Source organism: Anser anser (genome assembly GCF_964211835.1).
Source record: "Anser anser genome assembly, chromosome: 1".
Classification (NCBI taxonomy): domain Eukaryota; kingdom Metazoa; phylum Chordata; class Aves; order Anseriformes; family Anatidae; genus Anser; species Anser anser.
Window position 1 is genome coordinate 6,346,810 of NC_139720.1, and position 23,530 is coordinate 6,370,339.

Consider the following 23,530-nt stretch of genomic DNA (forward strand, 5'->3'; position numbering starts at 1 on the left):
TATAGGAGAGGCTCCTTTTTCATTTTGGGAGTCTGAAAACAGGTATATCATCTCAACACACAAAACCTCATTCAGAAATGTCATGGTAAGACAGGCCTGTTTGCCACAGACATAGTTCTATTAAAATGTCTGTAGGAATTATCAAATTGACTTAAGAGCAGCATACTTGCTTTTAAAATGAAGGCAAGTCTTCGGCTTTTAATTTGCAAGTATAAGAGAATGGTGCGGTCAGTCAGCTGTAATACCAGAGCATGGGCATCTATCCTAATACATCTTGAACCCTGACATCCCCTAACTAAGTAGATGGCAATAGTTGATAGAACGTTATTCCTCATTCTCAGCCTTGGTCAAGATTTTCCTGAAGAAGAATTTATTTTTTATTGTTTCTGTTATGATGACTTCACCTTTGCCTGAAATGGAAGAGATTGGTCCAGCTGCATTTTCCCCCTCCCTTTTTTTTTAGCTGCTGTTGTTCCTTGCATTTCCTTCAGCAATGCAAGGAATCTACTTAGTCATTGCCAGTCCATGACCCATCATAATGTACCCCCAGGAATGGATGTCCTCCTCAGTATCACTTGCTCACTCTGATGCTCTGCATGATGTCCTTTTTGTCGCTGTTACTTGGCTGCTCACCCAATCTTTTTGTTCTGTGATCTCTGGTTGTCGTTGGGAGTTGGGAAGGAAGGGGGCTGATGGCTGTCCATGTAGCAATGATGAGTGGTTGCATGGGGCCTTGTGTAAAACAGGTCTTGCTTCTGGCAAGGACATGCATATTTCACACAAGCAAACAACCTCACAGTAAATATGACTTAAGAACAATTCAAGAAAAGTAAGTACATTAGGCCCTAAAATGCCCAATGTTTCCTTTCTTATTCTAACTCATTAAAGCATGCCGCTGAAAAAGGCATGCATGAAAAACTAACTTATCTCCTCTCATGAGCTCTCTTAGTAAGAGGGCTACACTGCCATAAGTAAAAAACATTAAATGTCCTTCCCCTGATAAACAGTCATTATGCTTTACACGGTTTATAAGAGGTCACAATATCAACTGCGGCATATGGCATCCCACTGCTTCCCTCCCACAAGTACTAAGAACCCAGGCACACTGGAGCACTCCAAGATAACATTCCCTTCATCAACATCAAGAATGAATCACCTATGAACTCTTAACTTTGCGTGGGAATCCTTCTTTTGTGTTCCTTTTAACATTTATTGCTAGGCTGCAAGCAAAGAGTTTACATTTTCTCAAGAAGTATTTTCAGGTGTTGTTTGTGCAAACTTACCTGCATGTGCCATTTGAAGTATTAATGACGTATTCACAACGCGGTACCAAATTCAGGCTTGTTATAAGCCACCTTTACTTCCATGGACTTGTACTAACAATGGCTTCAGTTCCAAATCTTCTTCATGGATGTTTTTATGGATGCAGAGTGTGTATGTGCCTGGAATATCCCTATGTATATAGCACACATACTTAAAAATATATGTGGTTATGTCTATGTATATACATAAGTATGTACATATATGAGAGAGGTCTAAAGAGTAAAAACTGCTTCCTCATGTGCTGTGTTGTGGCACCTGTACCTCTCCAAAAGAGGACCCTGATTATCAATTTCAGTTGTTTGTGATGCTAATGATAGCAAAGCATTGTTCCAGTGCTAACAACCTCCCCTGTCTATTTTAATGATGAGCCAGTTCTTTTCCTAGTGACTATTTCTGATCCAGTTGTTCACACTCAGACCTCTCCAGGAGCCTGCCTTCAGTAAACCTCAAGTTCAATGGATTTGATGTTTCGCAGTATGCTGTGGTCACAAACACTCCAGTAAAAGCATTCAAACATTGTTTTGTCATGAAAGTTCCTGGAGTAATTGTGCAGAAAAGCTGGAATTGAGTGACATGCTTCCAGCTGGGGAATTAACAAGAACGATCCAAAGCACCAGCCATGCTGAGCATCACCCCAAAATGTATCAGGAGGTGACACTGGGCTTAGGCATTGATTTACGCAGAGGTTTTGGAGGAGGTATTCTGTTGAAATCATGTCCAGGTATGTGAGATTCACAGGGAGAATGTCCTCCAGGCTGAGCTCACTAGAACACTTAGTCTGCTTTCTGGATCCTGGCTGTGTCTGGGAAAAATAAGCTGGGTTCTGGAAACTAATAGCATTCTCATTGTAGAGAGAAGCATTGTAGAAACATGTCTGGAGACCTTAAACTGCAAAGTGAAATATGGTAAGTCAACTGTCTCCAAGGGTTCGGCAGCAGTTGTACATGCTGGGATTCACCCAGTCATCTTTATTTGTGCTTGAAGCATCTAAGACCTTAAATGACAAAACATTAGGCTGTCTCCATTGGGGCAAGTAAATTTAAATGAAGTAACTTACAAAAAGAATTATGAATAATGAGGAAAAAATAATAAAGAGGGTAGAAAAGGTTCTTTGTAATTAAGAAAGAAAACCATGGATTTAGGATACCGGACAGCTATGACACAGTAGTTGTATGTGAAACCAGGGCAGTCACTTAGCCTTTCTACCCCCATATTTACATCTGTAAAACGGAGATAAAACTGTTCATGACAGATTTGAGGGTGCATGGAAGGCACTTTCAGAGACCTTTGGACTTGCCAAGCATTGTCTCTTCTGTATTATGTAACTCGGAAAAGTAGAAGGCCACAGATGAGAAACTCCAAACAATTATTTCACACAAGTGAGTAAAAGATCAAAGTTCAATATCAGACTGAGGTGCATTGGTTGAGAAAATACAGAGATGACAGAGATGTGTAACTGCAGCTGGATCTTGCGTATTTCATAAAAATATAAAAAGGGAGAAGAGTAGAAATGTTGACACCTTTCTGCAGATCTGTTTTGCTCAGGAGGGAGGCATATTTAGACACATGCTCTGTGGTAGCAGTAGCAGTGCCCTTCCCAGAGGCAGGGCGGTGAGCTGAGGCTATCTGTTGGCTGATCTGAAATCATTTGGTGGGAAGGGGCTATTGATTCTAGGTGAAAGAAGAGGGAGGATGCTGCCCACAGCAACACAAAGTGTGTTTATCTAATAGGCTGACGACTCACAAAAGATAACGTGTTATCCTAATACTTCCTCAATTATCAAGTTATTTCAACACTATAATAAAGGGAGAGATACAAGTTGTTTTATCAAGGGTCTTTACTTCAGTCAATGCTGTGTGTACACGTGCAAGCGATGACACAAACCTCAGTACAGAAACATCAGAGTAGGTTAGGGTCAGGCTCAGCATCAAATTACTGCTTTATCACTATTAGCTTGAATCTTCATTTTCAGAATGTCCTGTCCTTTAGCTATAAGATGCTTCACAAACTATACTGGTTTGCAGGTTTTGTTTTACATCTGGAACCATTATACAAGAAATAGCTGGCCCTGCTCTGACAGAGGTTTTTGTTCGAAGTCATGGCAGCCAGTATCTCCTATCAGGATACAGCAAAGTTCTGAAGTGGGGTGGAGGGGAAAGAGAAATCTTCAAAGTGCAAGACATTTTATTAAGCAAAGGCTAAGAATATCACATCTCTGTCAAGTGTTTAGTCACACAAATTACAGTAATATCAAAAGGTATAATTTATGCAGTACAGTTCTCTTAATTGGCGCAGACTCTGGTGGAGCTAGAAAGGTGCCACTTGAGCAATTGTCCTGATTATCAGAGACTCACAGGAATACACTTTCTGAATCTACATAAGAGATGGAAGAAAACTAGTAGGTCAGCATCTTTATCCTCCTCTGTCAATGCGGGATAATTCCCTCCAGTATTCTTTCTACCACTAAATTACTCCTGTGGTAAGGTTTATGCCACTTTCCTTGAAGAAGACTGTTTCCCAGTCTAATAGATTCCATTGTTAATTCACTATAAAGTGTTCTCTGCTTAATTTCCTCACTTTTCTCCAGTTCCACATAACCCCTTTATTATTGGTCTGAAATTAAGCTCTCTCTTTCTTTTTGATATTCCTAGCTTTTTGGGGTTCCCATACAACTCTACCAGTCACTTCTTTACCCATCCTTTTGCCAACAGAAACTCTGCACAGGCAGTGTGCAAGAAATGGTCAGAGGTGGTTCCAGATGCGCCCTTTTACCGGTGACTGCTTTAGTGTACCTTGAGGGGGCTGATTAAGCCCAATTAAGTTGTTTGTGAGCTGTTCACCTAAAAAATATGAGCACAGGATAGCTAGTTGGGCACAAAATGCAGCCTCTCAGTCCTGCTGAGCACTTACTCTCCATCTGACATTACTCAGAGGTGTGGGCGATGAACAGGTCTCTGAATCCTGCTACCCATGACCAGCAAGGTAACTGTAATGGGAAAATTCACTTTTTCTGGAATTTCTGGGGGAAAAAAAAAAAGTATTAACACCGTTCACTTTAATGTGGCTCACTTATGAGCCATAAGGATGCACAGAAGTAATGGAGAGAGGCTGTACATAGTCCAGGAGTTTGTCAGAATTCTTTTGCAGACTGCACTGTTTGCATGGGTAAGGGATGCCATTTTATGCACAGCTAGCAAGCCAATCTGAAACTTCCTCCTTGGTGGTCATCCCAGTCAAATTAATCCGTTATTTATCAGAATGTAGAATTGCTTTAAAGAAAAAAAATTAAGCAACTCTGCTTCCAGTGAGGAGTAAATGAACACATTGCTAGAACCAAATGCTTTTGTTTCTTCATGAAAGATGCCTGGATTGGATGAAGCACTTGCAGTCACTCCAGATGTGCTGCTGTTTATCCGTTCATCCTCACAGGAGTAGCTGGAGGAGGAGGATGGAAGCACACAGCATCGCAGTCTATCTTCTAACCGCAAACCCAAGGGACAAAGCTCATCACTGTATGGAGGGTTATTCCAAAAAGCTGTTAATCAGGGTTCTCTGCTGACTCCACATAAGCAAAATACCCCTGATATGATGTGGTCATGTCCTGCTTATAAAGACCTGGCCAGAGAGAGTGGGATTTCTCACAGAATGGTTTCTCCCAAGTGTCCAGATTGCAAGGACAGAGGTCAGGGAGTCCTGCTCTCCCAGCCTTAGATATCCCCAGCAGAAGCACGGGTGTTGAGGACGGTGGGCAGAGAGGGTTTGGGGAGCACCGAGCTGTAGTACTTGCCAGTAGCAGGCTGCATGCGAGTCCGTTTGACTGTGCAACCGTTGTGCTAAAGTGATCCTGACGCCAGAGTCGTGTTTCTTTGTTTTCAGTCCCATTTGGTGACGCGCCGAGCTGCATGCACTGCCGTCGTTGTCAGTGTCAATATAATACCAACAACTTTCGGAAAGCACTAATGAACAAGTGCAATTTCTTTTCTCTATTGTTGGGTTTTTTGTAAAGTTGCTCAAATGCTCTCAGGTATGGCGGCCCTGAACGGAGGACTCGGCGCAACAGGCTTGACGAATGGTACGGCCGGCACGATGGACGCACTCACCCAGGCCTACTCAGGAATCCAGCAGTACGCTGCGGCCGCGCTGCCCACCTTGTACAGCCAGAGCTTGTTGCAGCAACAAAGCGCCGCGGGCAGCCAGAAGGAAGGTAAGCACTCGCCCTTCTCAGGATAAGCAATGCTTGGCCAAGCGAGAGCCGTGTCTTGGGTCTATTTCTTCACAGAGGCTCAGCGAAGGACCTCGAGTAGCCTCATCTTTGATGTTCACGTTTTCTCCTGCCCTGATTGGTGTTCTTCACTTTTTCAACCTCTACTGTAAATCATTTTTTTACGATCTCTCCTTCCAGCCATACCTTCCTGACCGTTCTTTGTGGTATAAAAGCATCATTGTGCAAAAAAGCACCAGTAACAAAACGCATCCCGTTATGGGTGACCATCTTTCACACTCTCTAATGGTTTCCATTTTCCATGATGATGGAGTTAATCTGATTAGGTTTAAGTTTTTGAGTCAATGACAAGACCTGGCTTTGCACTTAGTGGTTCTTTGCTTAATTCTGGGTTTTGCAGGGGAACAACGAAGGGTTTGCCCCTCTCCCTGCACCAATAGAGCAAAACAAACCTCGGGAAGTTGCTGCTAAGAACAAATGAATGCTACTAAATATTTAGTAAAATGAGGTTACCCTTTTTCACCTCTCCCATTCCCGTGTACACTTCCCAGGCATTTTGGGGTGTCATTTCTGTTTTTACTGCTTTCCCTTCTCTCATCTTAAATTCCAGCTAATTCTAGGAGGACGGGAGAATATTGCATACTTTCTAAGATTGTATCTGTGTTGTCACTACTTCTCTTGCCAGGGATAAGCTTTGGAAATAAACATAGTGTAATGTCCTCAAGAGAAAGATTTTTACCCTCTTTTAATACAGTATCATGCACTGCTATGGGATGTGGTGTTTCCTAGGAAGACAAACTTGGCATTCCCACAGCTGGCTATTATATGGGGACACTGTGGAGTTAAAATGTTTATTTTCTCTACATTTGTTACATCGTTTACTGCTAAAAGCTCAGATTATATTAAATGAAATGATTTTTTTAATCAACTTCTTTTTCAAATTTTGCTGTGTTCTCTGCTTTTGTCTTTCATCTCACTCACTCGGTCACTGACAATAGACTGACACCAAAACCAAATTGTTTATCTGGTGTCATTGGTCACGGTGGATATTCAGTTTGATTTTTTTAACTATTTTTTTCAGTTCATATCAAGTGTAAACTTATTTTTTATTTTATAAATTGGCTGGGTCTTTTTTAAAAACACAGCCTGTTACATGTCTTGTTTCTGTAAATAAGGGGTTACGTTAAGGTGAATAAATTCCATCTTTAAATACTGACAACTATTTTTTGTTTCTTAACATGATTTCTGATGGCATGGTGAAGAGTCTGGAGTGGTTGAGGATAACCAAGTACCAAAGAAAAATACTATATCAATATTAAATGCTGAAGCTTAATGAACTGCCTCATGCATATGCTGTAAACTATTGTTAAGTAAGTTTTGCTTACTATTTTAAGAAATTTTGTTTTCTGGAAAGGATAGTTTATTGGCGGTAAGAAGAAATAAGTTCCAGGTGATGATTTTTTTTCCTTTTTTTTTTTTCTCTCAAAAAATGTTTCTTCTAAAAACATTTTTTTTCCAAGCCATTTTTCCCCTGTGTTGGGCAAACATTGCAGCCCTTTCCTTCAGGCTGAGAGAGGGCAGCCAGCCTGGTTACAAGAGAGGTGAGGCTTTGTGACTCTTGCAGAAGGTATCCATAAATCTAGTGTGCTTTCCTCTCCGATCCAGAAAACCACAGACATCACATCTGAGACACACGTAGGTTCCTTTACGCAGGGGAATACTCAAGCATGTTACTCTAGATGTGTTTTTACCAGAAATTTTTGTTCTCTTTGTGTACTGCTTGTGCTTTTGCTGTCTGTGTGGGAAGGCCACACGTCTGGTTCCATCATAGATCATATTCTTTCAGACATTCATGGCTTATTTCCAGTATGTTACTGCAACGGAAAAATTGAGCTGAGATTAAAAAAAAAAATGCTATTATTGCTGGGGGGTGTGTTTAAGCAAATAGCCTTTGTAATGTGTATCCCAAATTTCGGCTGTAAGAAAAATATTCAAAGTAGCTTCAAGTTTACACCTTTCTTTTCAAACTCAAATTTATGTAAAGCCACTTTAATTTCAACCCAAAAACTTTATTTTGAACTTTTCAAAATGATTATTTTACAAAGTTTCTTCTGGGAGATAGAGCTTTCTCTGGGGAATTCACATTTAAAAATTGTAAGCATTCTGAAACGAGTCCACACAAATTTTGTTCTTAGTATCTTTCTCTCTCTGATTTTGCTAATTTCCAAGTTAAAAGGTTTGCTTTGTCTTACCCTTTTTATTCCCATCCCCACCAAGCTCCTGCCGTTTTATCTGTGATGCTCAAATCTGAGTTCAGCTTACTGCATTTCTGTAAGTTCCTGCAACTATAATTAAACCAGCAAACCCATGCAGGTGTTTGAGGCAGCAGGGGGCTCTTTGGGCAGATCTTGGGGTATTGTGAGAGAGTAATACATTGTGTACCTGTTTTCCTAACCTTAATTATCCTGAAAGACACTTGTGTAAATTGAAGAAAGAGGCTGCAGTTTAACTTCTTTTGTAGAAGAGGTATCAAGTGAACACTTTGCGAGATAGGATACTCTAAAGAGCTGCATTTCAGCTCTGTTCCTTTGATGATCCATTTACTTTTCTTCCTTCAAAGTTGGAAAGTGAAATGCTTTCTGACCATCACCTTCAGTAAGTATTATGGGAAAATAGATTAAACGTAGCTCTTGTAATAGCTGTTTCCATACTTTTGTTTTGTTTTCCTAAAGGTCCAGAAGGGGCAAACCTCTTTATTTACCACCTCCCCCAGGAGTTCGGAGACCAGGACATTCTGCAGATGTTCATGCCTTTTGGAAATGTTATCTCTGCTAAAGTCTTCATTGACAAACAGACCAATCTGAGCAAGTGCTTTGGTATGTCAAATTTAATAAATCAAATAGTAAAAACCACATGCACCACACTGAAAAGGGGTCAGGAAAGAAAATTAACAACAGTGTGAGAAATGTCATACTGGAATCTCATTCCCAAAATAATGGACTCTTAATCCTCAAATGAGTGGAAGGATGCACAGGCAAACTAGTTCTAACTAAAAATTGGCTGTGAAAAAACAATAATAATCTTCCAGTCTGACATCTCGCATGAATGTGTCAAGTACATGAAACTAATTACACCCTATGTGGGGGAATGTCATTTAGTATACTATTAAGCTGCCTTATTATGGATACCTAATTATTCTCTATTGTATGGCTGAGCCACTTAAAAATGCTCTATGTTTAACCCATTACTTCTACATTACAGGAATTTCTTTCTTCTGAATTAAGTACAAGATTGTGCAATTAGTGTTTGAATGGTGTGTACATGTAGTTCAGAACGTTTTACAGACAGTTGATGTCTAGATATGCAGCTACAGCTGCTGCAGGCAGGCTCCAATGCATTATGAAAGGTAGAATCTCCCCTTACCTTAGGGTGGGGATGAAGGGAGCATCAATGTCAAGTTTTCCTGGGAACGCTTTAGGCTGTCAGAAAACTAGATTGCAACAGAGGAGAAGATGATATGTTGGTATAAAAAAGTTCTAGGGTTGGTCAGGTAGGCTGATGTCCTTTAAATGACATAGGTGCACCAGTTCAGTGCCTCAACAGAGTGGAAAACAGAAGGTGACTGAGTGGCAACCTGTTAGACCGTTGGTCTAATGATTGTGGTCTTAATGCAAGACGTGAGAAGGGTCTGGGAGGACAGAATCTATTAAAGAAAAGTTTTGTAAGGTTTGACCTAAAATACTGGGGCTTCCAGTGAAATGACAACTCTTTCCCAGAGTAGAGGAAAGCAGCTGTATTGTATGTATGACAAATTAGTAACCAGTCGAGACAATCCCTTTAGTTTCCAAAACTCCTTTGTACTGACAAACGTTGCTCTTTGCACAGCACCATCACTTAATTTTCAAGTGTCCCCATTAACCATAATACATGTTTCTTAGCTTGCATATCATTACTTTTTTTTTTTTTAATCTAGGTTTTGTTAAAATGTGTCTGTCTCAGTGTTTGTCTACACAAGGTCCATTCAGGAACAGCTATTGGGCTTCAACCCATTTTGAAAGGGATGAATTTATCTAAACAGACAGTACCCAACCAAGAGCAGCATTTATCAGGCTACTCAGAAATACGTACTGCACAGGACTTCAAGCCATACCACAATCTGAGTGTATTGCACCTGAAGACAAGCCCTTAGTGCACCTGAAAAGTTAATTTACTTTACAGATAGCGTGTGATATACTTTCTGCATTTTTCTTTATTTTTTAGACCCTGTTTAAGCTTTACAAAAAATTGTTCATATTTAGACTAATATAGTCCAGCGTGTTTCTGCAATGCGTTAAAACAGTCCCTGAGGCTGTAGCAAATTTGAAAACTGGAATTGAAAAGGACTCCCTATTGATCTGGAGCCAGTTCAGTTAGTGTGTTGGGGTGACAAAATCACTGTTGAGGTCTCCAGGAACCTTGATGAAATGTCAAATCAAGCTGTGTTAATCGAAATGCAGCAATTGTGATCGCTACTGAAAAAAATGTAGATTAGTTTGGGCAGGCGGCTCAATTCATCAACTCGCTTCCCACACTTGCTTTTTGTGGGTTTCCTTTTACTGCTTGATTACCTACCTACACATTTCTCTGGGTTTATGGGACACAAATACCTAACTTAGAATGATGAACTGAGGTTATCTTGTTTGAGGGGAAACAGAAGGGTCAACACCCAATGGATGGAGGAGTCCTCTGCCTTTTTGGCATTAGTCAGGTTTCAGTAACATAGCAATTTCTCGTTCTTCCTCCCCAGGTATTCTGCCAGCAGTTGAGAGAGTTCTGCTTTAAAAACAAAAAGTACTGCAGTGGCAGAGGAAGTTGAGATTTTCTGATTCAGTAGGTGTGAACAGCACCTGTGTGATTCCGTTAATCACAGGCAAAGCCAGGATTAATCCTGCTAGTTTAACATACTGTATCCCTGCATGCATCACCTCAGCTTTATTGGCAAGAATCATCTATTTGTTGTTTCAGCCCCAAACTTGTGTTTCAAAAAGCTTTCTTTTTTTTTTTCTCTGTATTCCCACCCAAAAACTGAGACAATAGTGCATCTGAATTACCCATTTCTCACTGGTACCACTAATGCTCATTGCTCATGGTGCAATCTGGGTTTGTTTCTTTTTTGTTGGATTGGGTTGGTTTGGGCTTTTTTGGGAGTCAAATTGCAGATGAAAAGAGATTGAACACTAGAAAGGTGAATAGAGTGTCCAATGCCGTCCACTGGCTGAATTGGGATGGGAAGGTTTGTTCCAAGTGAATCTCAGAGTAGTGATACACAGTGATGAGCTTTTATGTAACACTGCTTCTCAAAATGAAAAATTACTTTTATTTGCAGAAAATGAGCTTTGGTGTTATTTGCTTTCTTGTCCAGCTCAGTTGAACGCTCAAGAGATTAAATGGTAATGAGGATGACAGGACAGTCCATCTACCCCTGGAAATACTTTTTCATGAGCTCTCATGAGCTCTAGTTGATTCCACAGACAAAGGGTTTCACTCTTTAAGCTTCTCTCTTGCCTTTCATAAAACTTAAAATAACAGAAATGAGAGAGAGTAAAGTAAGGCAGGGGAGGGGGGACCCAGTGACATCCCAGCGTAAATGCAGTCTGCCTTATAACAAATTTGCTACTCAAATGATGAAAAATATTTATCCTGGTTACAGAGGTACCAAGAGATTTAAAACAAAAATCAGAATCATCATGACAGGGGCTTCGCAAATTGATAAGAAACATCATCCCATCCCCATGTAACCTGTGGTTTAAATTTCAGACAAAAAAAAAATGATGAATGGATGCAATCAGAAACAAATAAAGGGAGAGAATGTCATATTCCTTCACAAGCTTTGTAAGTGAAGGTTCTTGATAAGGGATAAGATGAAAGTGTAACAGGCTAATGTAGATGGAGCATTCTGTGCATAGAGACAAATTGTGAAGCAGGATAACAATTGAATGATAAAGGCTGGTTCCACTGATGCAGCACAGAGGATGTATGTTTGAATTTGTGGCTGAGTCAAGGAAACTATTAAAGAGACATAGAATGAAGTGACTTATTACATCCCCCTGGAAGGTAAGCATAGCCTAAGCTAATTGTTCGTCTGTCAGCACGGGAGAGTCTGAGTTGGTGACATGAGAGGTGGGCGGAAAAGCCACCTCAGGGCGCGCTTGCTTCTCTTCATTCACCATTCACAGATGCCACCTGATGACTAGTTTAGATCAGTTGCTTAACTTTCAGGTCACCATGACTAGCTAAGATAAAAAGGAACTAAGATGATGAGACGTTCGTAGCAGAAAACCATTCAGAATGCACTCAAGAGAACAATGTGAAGGTCAGGAAGGCTGTAGAGGAAACTACTGAATTGTCGAGGTAGGTAGGAGTAGCTTACAGAGTTTATGGAGTATCTGCCCGGAAAGTGCTACGGCTGCCTTCTAACTCATGGTAGGTTGTTTTTTCTTTCTGTCCCCGAGGAAATCTTACAGCTCAAGGCTGAGATCTGTGAGCTGATGGAAGTAGACAGGAGTGCAGTGCTAAGTCAGCGACTGGAGTTGTGTGAACAGATAAGATCTCCTACAAGAAGACAGGGGAAGGAAAGGAAGAGAGTGATGAAGTTCCTCAGGATATGGCAATAATATTCAGAGGAAATGATCAAGTGAAGAAAGTGAGGAAGTGACAAGTTACTAAAATCAAGGAAGATATGGAGGAATATTTATTATCCCTTAAGGAGGTAATGAATAATCAACCACAGAAGAGCATGAATCAAGCATATTGGCTTTGGCCGGGAGAAGGTCTACAGAGATTTAAGTGAGAGGCTTTTTGAGTGGAAAGGAGCAGAATTGAGCCTGAATTGTCAGAGAAGAGTCTTAAGTAAATAGTTTGGTGAAGTCTATTTAAGGTGAACCATAGGGAAGGTCTGTGAAGGAGGGAGGGCAGACAGGGACCAAATGACTTGTTAAGAGGCTTTTTTCTTTACAATGGGCAAAGTGTATCATTCTGACACTGAAGAAGGAAGAGGGCAGCAGTGCGAGGTAAGCAAGAGCCATAAAAGAGCAGGTTAAAATGACAGCAAAAAGAGGTTATGAATCAGAAAGGGATGCAGGCACTAAGCACAAATGAAGAAAGCTGGTAGAAGACAGGAGCTGAGCAGCTCCCGTGTTAGTACTGAAAACAGTGTGGGGGAGCCGTGCTTTAACAGGGTGAAGGGATATGTGTTAAGTCAAATTCAAGTGGAAAGGAGAGGGAGCATTTCAAAGCCGATGCATAATAGCAGGCTGGAATGCAGTAGTAATTAGCCAGAGCAGAGGCAGAGCAGCAGTTAGGCGAGCTTTGCAATTACAAGTGGGAGGCCCAGATATGAAAATGAATTTTGAGCTTCCAGAATCAGGGAGATTTGAGTCCATTATGAGCAGAGCTTTTTTTGTCTCAGGGGGAAAAGAAAGCTGAGCCAGGCCAGCCATTCCGAATTACCCGAGCAAGCATTATCCCCCTAGTTAGTGCTCGCAGCTGAGGAGCAGAAGATCTGGAGTTCTCATCAAGCCCTGCCTTTGTCTTTATGATGTTGCTTAATTTCGATCCTTGCATACCCCTTTTGGGACCAAGAGGCTGAATTAATTAACATTTAATGTACCTTGAGATCTTGAACTGGAAGGAGCTGTAAAAATACAAAATATTAATATTGCAACTGTCCCGGTCTGGGCCCAAGGAGATGACTGCTTAATACCACCCAGGACCAGTGCACGTGAACTCACATTCAGATGTGCAAATGCATACAGGCATCCAAGTTTGGGTTCTGTTTCTGTAACCAGGTGTTCTGTTTCATCTTCACATGTACAGACTGGCCTCATAGTACTTCCTAATAGGCTGGGAGATATGTAGATATTACAGTGAAAAGTGTTACAGTAATAAATATCTACAGTCTCTAAGGTAGGTAGATAAAAAGCAGATTGGGAAACTGCATTGCACCAAAACTGGCCAACTGCATCCCAGCTAGGAAAGAAATATTATGAAGGTAAAAGGGAAGGCGAAGGGAAAGGGCGAGGAAATGGGCTATGGAGTGTGATCAAAGAAATAATTGAAAGAGAGGTAAATGTGTCAAATAAATAGTAATAATAAAATCCTAACAAAAAGCCTTCTGGAATTTGTTCTAACCTACAGTTCGCTTTCTCTCCCGCCTCCGTTCTGTGTCTCGTAGGTTTTGTTAGCTATGACAATCCAGTCTCTGCACAAGCTGCTATCCAGGCTATGAACGGCTTTCAGATTGGCATGAAACGCTTGAAGGTTCAGCTGAAACGCTCCAAAAATGACAGCAAACCTTACTGATCTTAACCCCAGATGCTTACTGCTCTTATTTTAGCTTTCTTAGGGTAAGTCCCATGAGCAAACCTGTCCTCTGCAGGGGGGTTAAGAGAGAACATATAGCCAACCTTCACCAAGAGACAGTTATTTTTACAGTTACCACTTCCATTTCCCCACTTGTCCTTACTACACTTGGCTCCCATTTCCTTGCCAAGTAATTACTGAGTTGTGTTACTGTATTTTGTTTTGCAGCATAATTTATCTCCTTTTTAACAAATAAACGTCTTGAAATTCAAAGCAACACACACACACAAAAAAAAATGTGCAATTTAACTCTGTGAACCCTGGTGCCATTAGCACACAATAAAAGTTGTTTTCTATGGTTGGATCCTATTTTGCCAGGGTGGCACCAGCAGTTTATAGGTTAAAGAAAATGGCCTCATGCCAGTTGAAGCACTTATTTTGCAACAAGAAAATTGAAACAAGTCTTTCCACTACATCAACTTGTTTTTTGAGAAGATTTGTTTTTTTTTTCAGTTCAAAACAATGTGTTGTTATATATTAGTCTGATTTTACACTGGTCGTCTTTATATTTCACTTTTTTTTAAGTTCTTGTTTTTTTGGAAAGGATTAATGTAAAAAAGATTTAGAGATCTGTTTCTAAAGCTACAGGGTTTAAAATAAAAATAAAATAAAATAAAATGAGTGACAATACTTGATGTTTCTTGAGAGATAAATTTAATAATAATAAAAAAGAAAGCCACAGGCCTGTAAATTTTATTTGTAAAAAGCATTTCTATTTTTATACAAAATTTTTACTGCCTCAGAAATAATGGAAGTTATTTATTGCCTATTGTTAACTTATTGGATACCTAAAGAGCAGCTCTCTATGCTAGCTAGATCCTTTGAAGTAGTCTCTAGAGTAATTGTGCCAAGAATGGGCGCTTTTTCACTGTTGAACCCTACACCCTTTACAGTTCATGCTTTTATCCTCTTGTTTGTATTTGTCTGGTTATTTTGTTCGTAGTTTCCATTACCTAGTTTAAAGTTCAGTTGTCTGACCTTTTTTTCCCTCCCCGTACCTTTATGTTACATTTGTAGAAACTGGTTCTTTCCTCTCTTTTCTCCCCAAAGACGAATCCATTCTCTCTGACTCCTTTCAGATGGATTCTTTTGGGGTTCCATTGTGCTGTTGTTGACAAGTATTGTAAGTTAATGCAAATTGTGTGAACAGCTCATAGACTCTACTGACAAAAGATTTGCATTAGTTTTCTCCTGCACCCATAAAAGTGATTTTGTTTGTGCTGCATAGATTCTATGTAACTTTTTTCCTCTTCCTTGTTTTTTCCCTAGACATCTCCATGCCCGTTAGCCCATCGTTTGCCTAGCATGTCCCTGTGGCGTCTCAAAAAAAAAAAAAAGTTTCATCGTCCCGTCATTGTTTCTGATGTCTTTCTGACCTCACATCATATTTGGTTCTCCTACTGACCTTTGATCTAGTTTGACCTTTGAAATTTGCATGTGACCTCATCTAGCTATGAATTCTGGGAAGTCAATGTGAAAAAACATTGCTGCATTCATGCAAGACTGAAATTTATTATTAGATAAATTAATGATAGGATTTAAAAACAACCTGTGGCAAAATGTTTTTTCTTTCTTTCCTTTTTTGTTTTTCTTTTTTCCTTTGTTCTATTTTTTTTTCATTTCGTAAAAAAAAAAATAAAAAAAAAAAACAGACTTGAAAGTATTATACAGGGATTGGCATTCTGCCTGGTCACTGGTGACAATAGCAATATGTGTCCAGAGGCACAGAATGTTGGTTTCTAACAGACTACTTCCAAAACAGTTTGAGAAATAAAACTGTCTGATTTTAAGTCTCTAGAGGTCTGTAATAGTTTTTACATTTTTCAGGCAGTGTAAAGTTTTTTGATAAGGCCATTTTAGGTGGCTCACTTTCTCATTAAAGTATATATATAGAACCACTTTTTGTAGATTAGTATAAGAAAATATTTACCCTGTTTTAGGGCAAATGCTACCTACTTGTGTCACCTTTTGCTGAACTGACTCACAGTTAGACAATCCATGGTTTAATGCACATGAAATTACCTATATTTTATACTGTTTCAATGTACAGAAGAAAGGTTACTGTAAAATGTGTTACGTTGGTGCTTCTGTGAATTAAGTTGTGGTTTCATCATGAGTCTTATGGTCTTAAGTGTTCTATGTTTATAAAGACAAGTTTAAAATTGGTTTACTTGAAGAACAAGAACAAAAACAAGATTCAAAAAAAAAGAAAAAAAAAAGTTGTTTGCTTAAAAAAATGAATTTCATGTGAAAAATTAAAAAATATTCCAGAATAAGTTTGTGTTGGCTTGTGACGCATTGATGTCATTTTTTTATTGTGAACAATTTAGATGTGTTTGTGTTCAGCAAAATGTGATCGGTTTTTCTTTTAAAGAAAAAAAAATCAGTGAAACTATAGTGCCAAATTCCAAAGGTACTTTCTTCCTAGAGCTTCAGTGTGTTTCTTGTGTGAAGTAATTTGATAACATGGGTATTTTATTATGTGTTTTGTATAAATCCCTAATATTTAAAGAAAAAGAGGTTAAAAAGTTTGTTAACTTGCTATCCTGTGGTCTTGTTGCCTGAAATTGTTATTGTTTGTTATTTCTCTTTGATGTTTTTTGTAAAACATTGTATAAGTGCCCATGTTTCACTTTTTTAACCACTCTGCACACATCAATGCTGTGAAAGCAAACCTCACAATGTATTTTCTTCATATTGTATGGAAACCTCTAAGGTGAGAAAGTTTTGAACTTTTAACCCTTTCCACCCAGAGCTGTCTTGAGTGTTAATACCTTTTATACATTCACCATTTTGCTGTTTATTTTTATATATATATCTATATCTATAAATATATATATACTTAGTTTTTTGTGGTTTATTTAATACATGGTTGAAATCAGAACAATGCACAGGGCAGATCTGAAGGACAAAAATATTTTACTGCTGTCTAAATTTCTTCTGTATCTATAACTAAAATTATTTAAAACAGTAATTAACTTGTGGTTTTCCTTTTTAGATTTTGGGGATTTTGTCTTTTCTTAAAGAGCTTTTAATATGCTGCTGGAATATGCTATTCAGTATTAATAAAATAAAAGAAAAATAAAACAATTCTTTAATTATCTATTGTGTGAACCACTCCCAGAAAGGAGTGGTAAATCCACCATTTGAAAACCGTGAGGAGAAAAAAAAAATATTTTTGTAATTTAAATAAATGAACTTTTGCTTAAATCAGATGCACTAGATCTTCCTGGGTGAAAATTCAGCGTGCACTGCAGTTAAACTACTTTTTATGGATAAAGTTTACATACACTGTAATGTTTGGTGTTATCTGCCATTATCTGTAACGGCAATATATTGGCTTACTCCTGCAGACACTCGTATAGAGAGGAGTAACTTTACTCGTACAAGTAGTCCATGGGAATACGTATGTGACTGATGTGGGTGTTTGCTGGAGGAAGCTGTAAGGAACCAGAAAAGAGATGCTGGTAGCCCTTTCACTGCCTTGTAAGTCTGATTAGATCGCATTTCTACCGCACATGTAGTGACCAACAACCAAATTTGGTTCTTTGCTACCGGTATAGCAAATTCATTGCCAATCCAATGCGTGTGAGCAGCAGTACCTGCTACTGATGATAAAGTGCCATACCTTCTTCCTATTTCTGATTATATTCGAAGCCACCTAAAATTAAAAACGAAGCCCTATATGAACAACATCAGCTGGTGCACTCTTGTCTCTCATCCCCAACTTAAATGCTTCTTTATGTAAAGCCCTGGGATGGAAAGGACTAGCCTCTAGTGATGCAAAAAAGTTTCCTTCTTATAGCACATGCACTTATAAATAAGTGATCTATACTTTTCTCACATTTTTACTACTGCTGGGGCCTTCCTACACCCTTTGAGGGCTATTTTGTACTACTTGCAGCAATTTTGCATATTCAAAGTATCATCTCACGTGCGTTATATTATATATATGTACATATATATATAATATGAGATCATCATTTGGATTGTTTAGACTGTTTCACTAATTTATCCTCATTGTACCCACCGTATAAATTTCCAAAGCTTTTTTAGATGCCCTAGTGTGTCCTGCGGGTTTACCAGCCTAGTGAGAGTGGTGATGTCTTTGGTCATCGGGCAGTGTAATTTGGTATCGGCCGCAGACCCGGGTGGTTGCCCCAAATTATGCTACACGAGACAGTGGCTTAGCAGTGGAAGAGGAGGAACAGTTCAGGATTTCCAGGCAACTGAGATGGGTCCATCTTGAAATTTATTTATTTTTTAAATCAAATATAAAAATGAAAACCCAAACATACACCTCCTTGGAGACAAATTATCTACCAGTTCTCTTTCAAAATATTGAAAGGAAAAAGCTGCAAGGGTGCAAGGGCCTAATAAGAGAGGAAGAAAAACAAGGGAAATTGCTTTACAAAATTCTAATCAAAAGACTAGACTAGTTGCTTTTTTTCAAACAAATTAGCTAATTTTGATGAAATGGCAGTCCTCAAAGGAGTAACAAGTTCATCTTTCTTTCACCATAGGGGTTACAGTTCCTTGGCTTGTGCTACTCTGGAATCATTTTACTGTTTCTGTTTTTATTATCTTAAGTGCTAATTAACGAAAGGAAAAAATATCCTGTAGTTTCATTACCTTTTTGGATAATGTCATACAAAAAAAAAAAAAAAAGAAAAAAAAACTATGTATTTGTGTTTTTTTTGTGCTGTGAGAATTGTTGTTTGTAGATTAATAATACTATCATTTTGTTTAGAATTACAAACTAGTTTTTAAGTATTGTCTGAGAAAAGCCAAAGTTAATGCAATCTAGTGGAAACTGTAAGACCATTTGAGTATTGTTTCTGTTTTATTGATGCATTTGGATTTTGTTGTTTGATGGAATTTGAGCCAAAAAAAAAAAAAAAAGAACAAGAAAAAAAAAAAAAAGCAGGCTTTCCTATTTCTACAACCTGACTGTACTTATGCATTTTGTACCAGTGGAACTTTTTATACTGGAGATTAAAAACAAATGGAAATTTTTGTGGCTTACTCTCGTGGGCCCCCTCGATCACGACTGATTTTCAAGTTTGATTTCTGGATGGTAGAAAGAGAGTTGGTTTTGTTTAGAGAATTAAAAACTTTGGCTTGATTTCTTTTTTTCCCTTTGCTTATAATCTAGTGTTTAGAATTTTGTCTTAACAAAAGCGGTAAGTTTCACTTTTTATTCTGTATCGTGCAGTTACACAATAAGGTAATTAGAATTAGGAGTACTCGGTCACTTTGCGTGGATAAATGTATTAGTTAAAACGTTAGGGGTTTGCTTTTTTGCTGTTTAGATCAGAGTTTTTTCTGATTCTTCTGTCCTCATTGTGAACATAACCGTGTAGTTGAAACAGTCAGACTTATTTTTGTAACGTATGTTATTGTGTGATGCAGTTTTTTGCTTCTGTCTCCAATATTAAACCATTTTCCTAATACTTGTCTCTCTACTTTGTGTCTTGTATTGTTGGTGGTCATTATGTGTTGGTAATACATCTACACACCTCACTGTTTCACGTTCCTGTTTTTTTTTTTTTCTCTATTTGTTGGTTGTGTACAAAAGATACAGTCGATTCCACCTAAGTGAATATCTGATTGGGGGGCAAAAGAGGATTTGTGCATTTTAGACATGTTATGGTTTCTTTGATATTTTTTTTCTCTCTCCTTCCCCCTAGTCATGCCTTATCACTTGGATAATCTGTCTGAGCAGGAAGCATTTTAAATGAGTTTCCTGCAAAGTCATATGGAAGATAGCTTTTGTTAGTCTTCTAACTGCAAAAGCTTATGCACACAAACATACAGAGAAATCAGAAGCCATGTGAAAAGATTTTTGCTGACATTTCAGTCAGTCTGCAAAACGCGGATTATGGTGATCAATTCTTCCTAGTCATTCAAAAAAATACTCTGCTGCTACTTCGCAGAAGCGTATGAAACATTCAAGAAAATATAGCCTTGGGATTTCTTCCAGACTGCACAGTAATCTGGTGGCATATGGTGTTAGTCAAACTCCTTAGAAACTAATCACAGCTTAACTAGGGCTATGAGAGCCTGCAAAAGCCTACCAGGTAAACGAGCTTGTTACGGGCGGTTATACATACAATAATTTAAAAATAAAATCCAAGTAAGCACAGGGAGACCCTGTTTAAGCCAGTGGAAGAATTAAAAAAGAGAAAAAAAAAAAAGTAAAAAAATAAAAGAAAAGGAAACATGAAAAAAAAATCCCCTGTTGTTCAAATGGGTGATATTTTTGCTGTGGGTTTGCAAAGCAGATCGTTCTCAGCACTGGCTAATAGTATTACACAAATCTCAAAAGGGACAAAAGAAATACCATAGCACTTTTTTTTTTTCCTAGAGTTGGCTTTTAGCTTTTTTGTTTTATTTTTCCATTTCCTATAATATTTTTTTTCCTCACAAGAATCTCTCTGCTCTCCCCCATATCTACCACAATGAAATAAAAGCCGTGAAAGAAAAATATCTATGTTGTTCTGGTTTACAAAAGTCTCTTCTCTCCTCTGTCTGATCACAGATGCAAAGCTTACAATTTGGAGAGGGGAAAACAAAACCAACAAAGCCAAAAACCAAACAAACAGAAAAACAAACCCAAGGAGGAGAGAGAAGCACTGGCAAGTGCTCTCTGGAATTCAAGCCATATGCCCACTCCCCTTTCCTTTGTCCCACTTTCTGTGATGCTCAGGAATCGAAGACCACTTAAAAGTGCTCTTATGAGACCCAATGGACACTCCTCCCTCGTGTCTCCTCTCCCCTGGTCCTTCTGGCACTCTGGCTTTGGCTCACACACAGACACCACCCCAGGCGAGGGCTCGCGCAGCACGGGGGCACGGCGCGCGGGGTGTTTCCGTGTGGTTTCAGCCATGACGTTGGCTCCTGTGTTTGGAAGAGTTTTGAAATTTTCAGGTGGCTCGTGAGTTGTCCTGGTTGCTTGTTTATTTATTTATTTAACCTTGGTGGTTTTTGTTTTTGTTTTTGTTTGTTCTAAACTTTTCCGGTTCCACGAAAGGCCAAATAGGTGACAAGTCTGGGATAGAATCCTAGAATCATCTAGGTAGGAAAAGACCTTCAAGATCATCAAGTCCAACCACCAGCCTGACCTACCGAGTCCCACCTCTAAACCATGTCCCTTAGTGCATCCCAAAGAAGCTCGAACATTGTCTTGTAGGGTCAGGGGTCCAAGCAAATGCCTTGCCTGCAACTCTTTAAGTTTAACTGAAAACCGCAGAAGCCTGTAGAGGACAGCCCAGGCAGGGGAGCAGAACCCAATGGTCAGGCTGTGCCCTGGGTCTTTTACGCCTCTAGAGTTCATGATTCTGGTTCTGATTATGTTGACACCAGTGGATTCAGTTGAGTAAATCTGGACTTGCATGAACGATAAATCAGAGTTGATCTCTGGGATTTCTAGGTTCTTGTAGATGTCTTGATTTTATTTTTTCCCAAAACTTGGTCTTAGGAAAGAAACTGGAGCTTTGTGAGGGGTCTTTTCTTCCAAAAATATAACTGAGTAAAAGACTTATACTATAGTTGGGTTTCTTTTGAATACTCAGGGCTGAAAGAGACAGGTTTTTTTTTCCTTTTTTTTTTTTTTAAAATTTCAACAATGGGGAAAAATGAGTTCCTTAAAGCAATGCAGCTGAACAGTTTGTCCTGCTTAAATGCATGCTTTTAATTTCAATTATGTAAGGCACCTTGCAGTGTTAGCAAAATGTCTCTTTGTTAGCTATATGTGTATCGCCATGGGAAATTACCAAACTGTCACAAGACTTGCTGATTAAAGAATAGCCTGCCAGAGTGTGTGTGCCTTTGCCCAGTGTGACTCTTAGGTATTAGGCTAAGGAAAACAGTTTAACAAAATGTAGTGTGAATCATTCCTGATAAGTGAATAAAGCATTGTGACCAAGCAATCAGATTATTCACTTATCAGGAATCGACTGTACTGAGAGTTTGCCTGATTGTTTTTGTTCCTCATCTCTGTTGTAGTTTCACTACTTTGCTGTGTTCTGTTTTTTCTCTCATGCTCTTAGCAAAATCACTGGGAATATCCCTTCGTGTGATCATGAAACTTGCTACTGAGTAACAAATAAAAAAATTTTTAAAATATAAAAATGATATCTTAACAAAATCTATGCACTTGCTATCAGGAACACAATACTGGATGTGTCTTATATATATTGAACTATAATAGTATTCGATTTCTTAAATAAAGCTTAAGAAAGGATTCTGTTGTCTGTAAAATTTTATGAGCATTAAATGGAAAAAAAAATGTTTCTAGGGTTGGGCGCTTTTTTGTTATATGAAATCCTACTGGGTATACAGTCTTTAACCATACCCAGGCAAATGTTGTATAATCCGCTTGATATTTCATTAATAACTGAGACCTTGAAAATTAGTCTGTGGGGAGAAAAAGTCTTACCATTCAGTGACTTGCAGCAAAAGACACTAAAATGCGGAAATTTTCTATCTTTTTCTAAACATGCTTGCTTTTGCACTAAAATGGTATGAAATAGCTAAAATATGTGAATCAGAAAATGTAATGAAACAATGCTATATTTCTTCCACAAACAATAATATACTTCTTTTTGGTATGTGACTTTTTTTCCTCCTGATTCTAGATAGGTTTAGATTAAAAAAATGAAACCTGGTATGCTCAAAATCACAGATTCAACATTCGAGGTCAAAGCACCTTTTTGTGGAAGATGAGTGGTTTACTGTATCCTGTATCTGAGCCTTCTTTTAGGAGAACATTTTCACATCAAAACCCATGAATTAAATGGGAGTCTAACAGCAAAAACTGTTGAGTACACTGAAAAATTTATTCCTTCAATGGCTGTACATTTGCCACAAAATTGTAGGTTTCGCACAATCAGATTTTTATGGAAATGCCTGGACTACTTGTATTTAGCAAACTTTCAATAATGTCAGCCTTTGGCAGAAAGATCCAGGAGAGTGGTTGGGGGGTTGCTTTCTTTTTTTCTTTTGAACTGCATTACTGCCTCACTTTTCATATGCCATTATATTATCTGAAAAAAAAAAAAAAAAAAAAATTAAATTGTGGAAATCTACCCTCTGCTTGTATCATTCTCCTCTCTTCGTACATATTTAGCAACTGGTATTGAGCTGTACATCGGGTGGCCAGGTTTGTTAGAGGAGTAAGCCCAAAATACTGCTCCCCAGCAAAGCCCTGGGGAGGACTGACCAAGGTAGGCAGCAGGATGCTCCTTTCCATCCTGCATCTACACTGAGCTCGGATGGGGACCTGGGCTGGATTCACAGGGGCTGCTGGCGTATAACAAATATTAAGTAATAGCAGTGATTAGCTCATATTTGTATTCCCTCTGATTTTCCTCGTTAGCAGACTTTCTTTTTTGTCCATTAAAGGGAGGTGGGAAGTTGCAGTCATTTTCTGAATCATTCGTCCCTGTTGATAACCTAATTGTTTTACATGAATGCTAATATTTCCCTCTCACACATTTATATCTATCAGCTAAATCAGTAGTAAAGTAAAGTCTTCTGGGATACATTCCTATATCAATTAGCAAGGATTTATGCTCCGAAGC

At 38.7% G+C, this 23,530-nt stretch overlaps 1 protein-coding gene across 17 annotated transcripts in view; it reads left to right on the plus strand.

Annotated features, from left to right (window-relative positions):
- CELF2 (CUGBP Elav-like family member 2) overlaps window positions 1-23,035 on the plus strand; it is a 568,240-nt gene extending 545,205 nt beyond the window's left edge. For 8 of the 17 annotated variants that reach the window (XM_083819752.1, XM_083819747.1, XM_083819742.1 and 5 more), the window contains 4 exons: window positions 5,331-5,528; window positions 8,279-8,422; window positions 13,759-13,930; window positions 15,216-23,035. In XM_083819752.1, the coding sequence (XP_083675878.1) occupies window positions 5,331-5,528; window positions 8,279-8,422; window positions 13,759-13,886 (470 nt within the window). In that variant the 3' untranslated portion in view covers window positions 13,887-13,930; window positions 15,216-23,035. Of the gene's footprint in view, window positions 1-5,330; window positions 5,529-8,278; window positions 8,423-13,758 lie in introns of all 17 variants that reach the window. The other 9 variants (XM_083819754.1, XM_083819756.1, XM_083819751.1 and 6 more) reach the window with 4 other exon arrangements.
- Window positions 23,036-23,530: the final 495 nt, after the last annotated feature.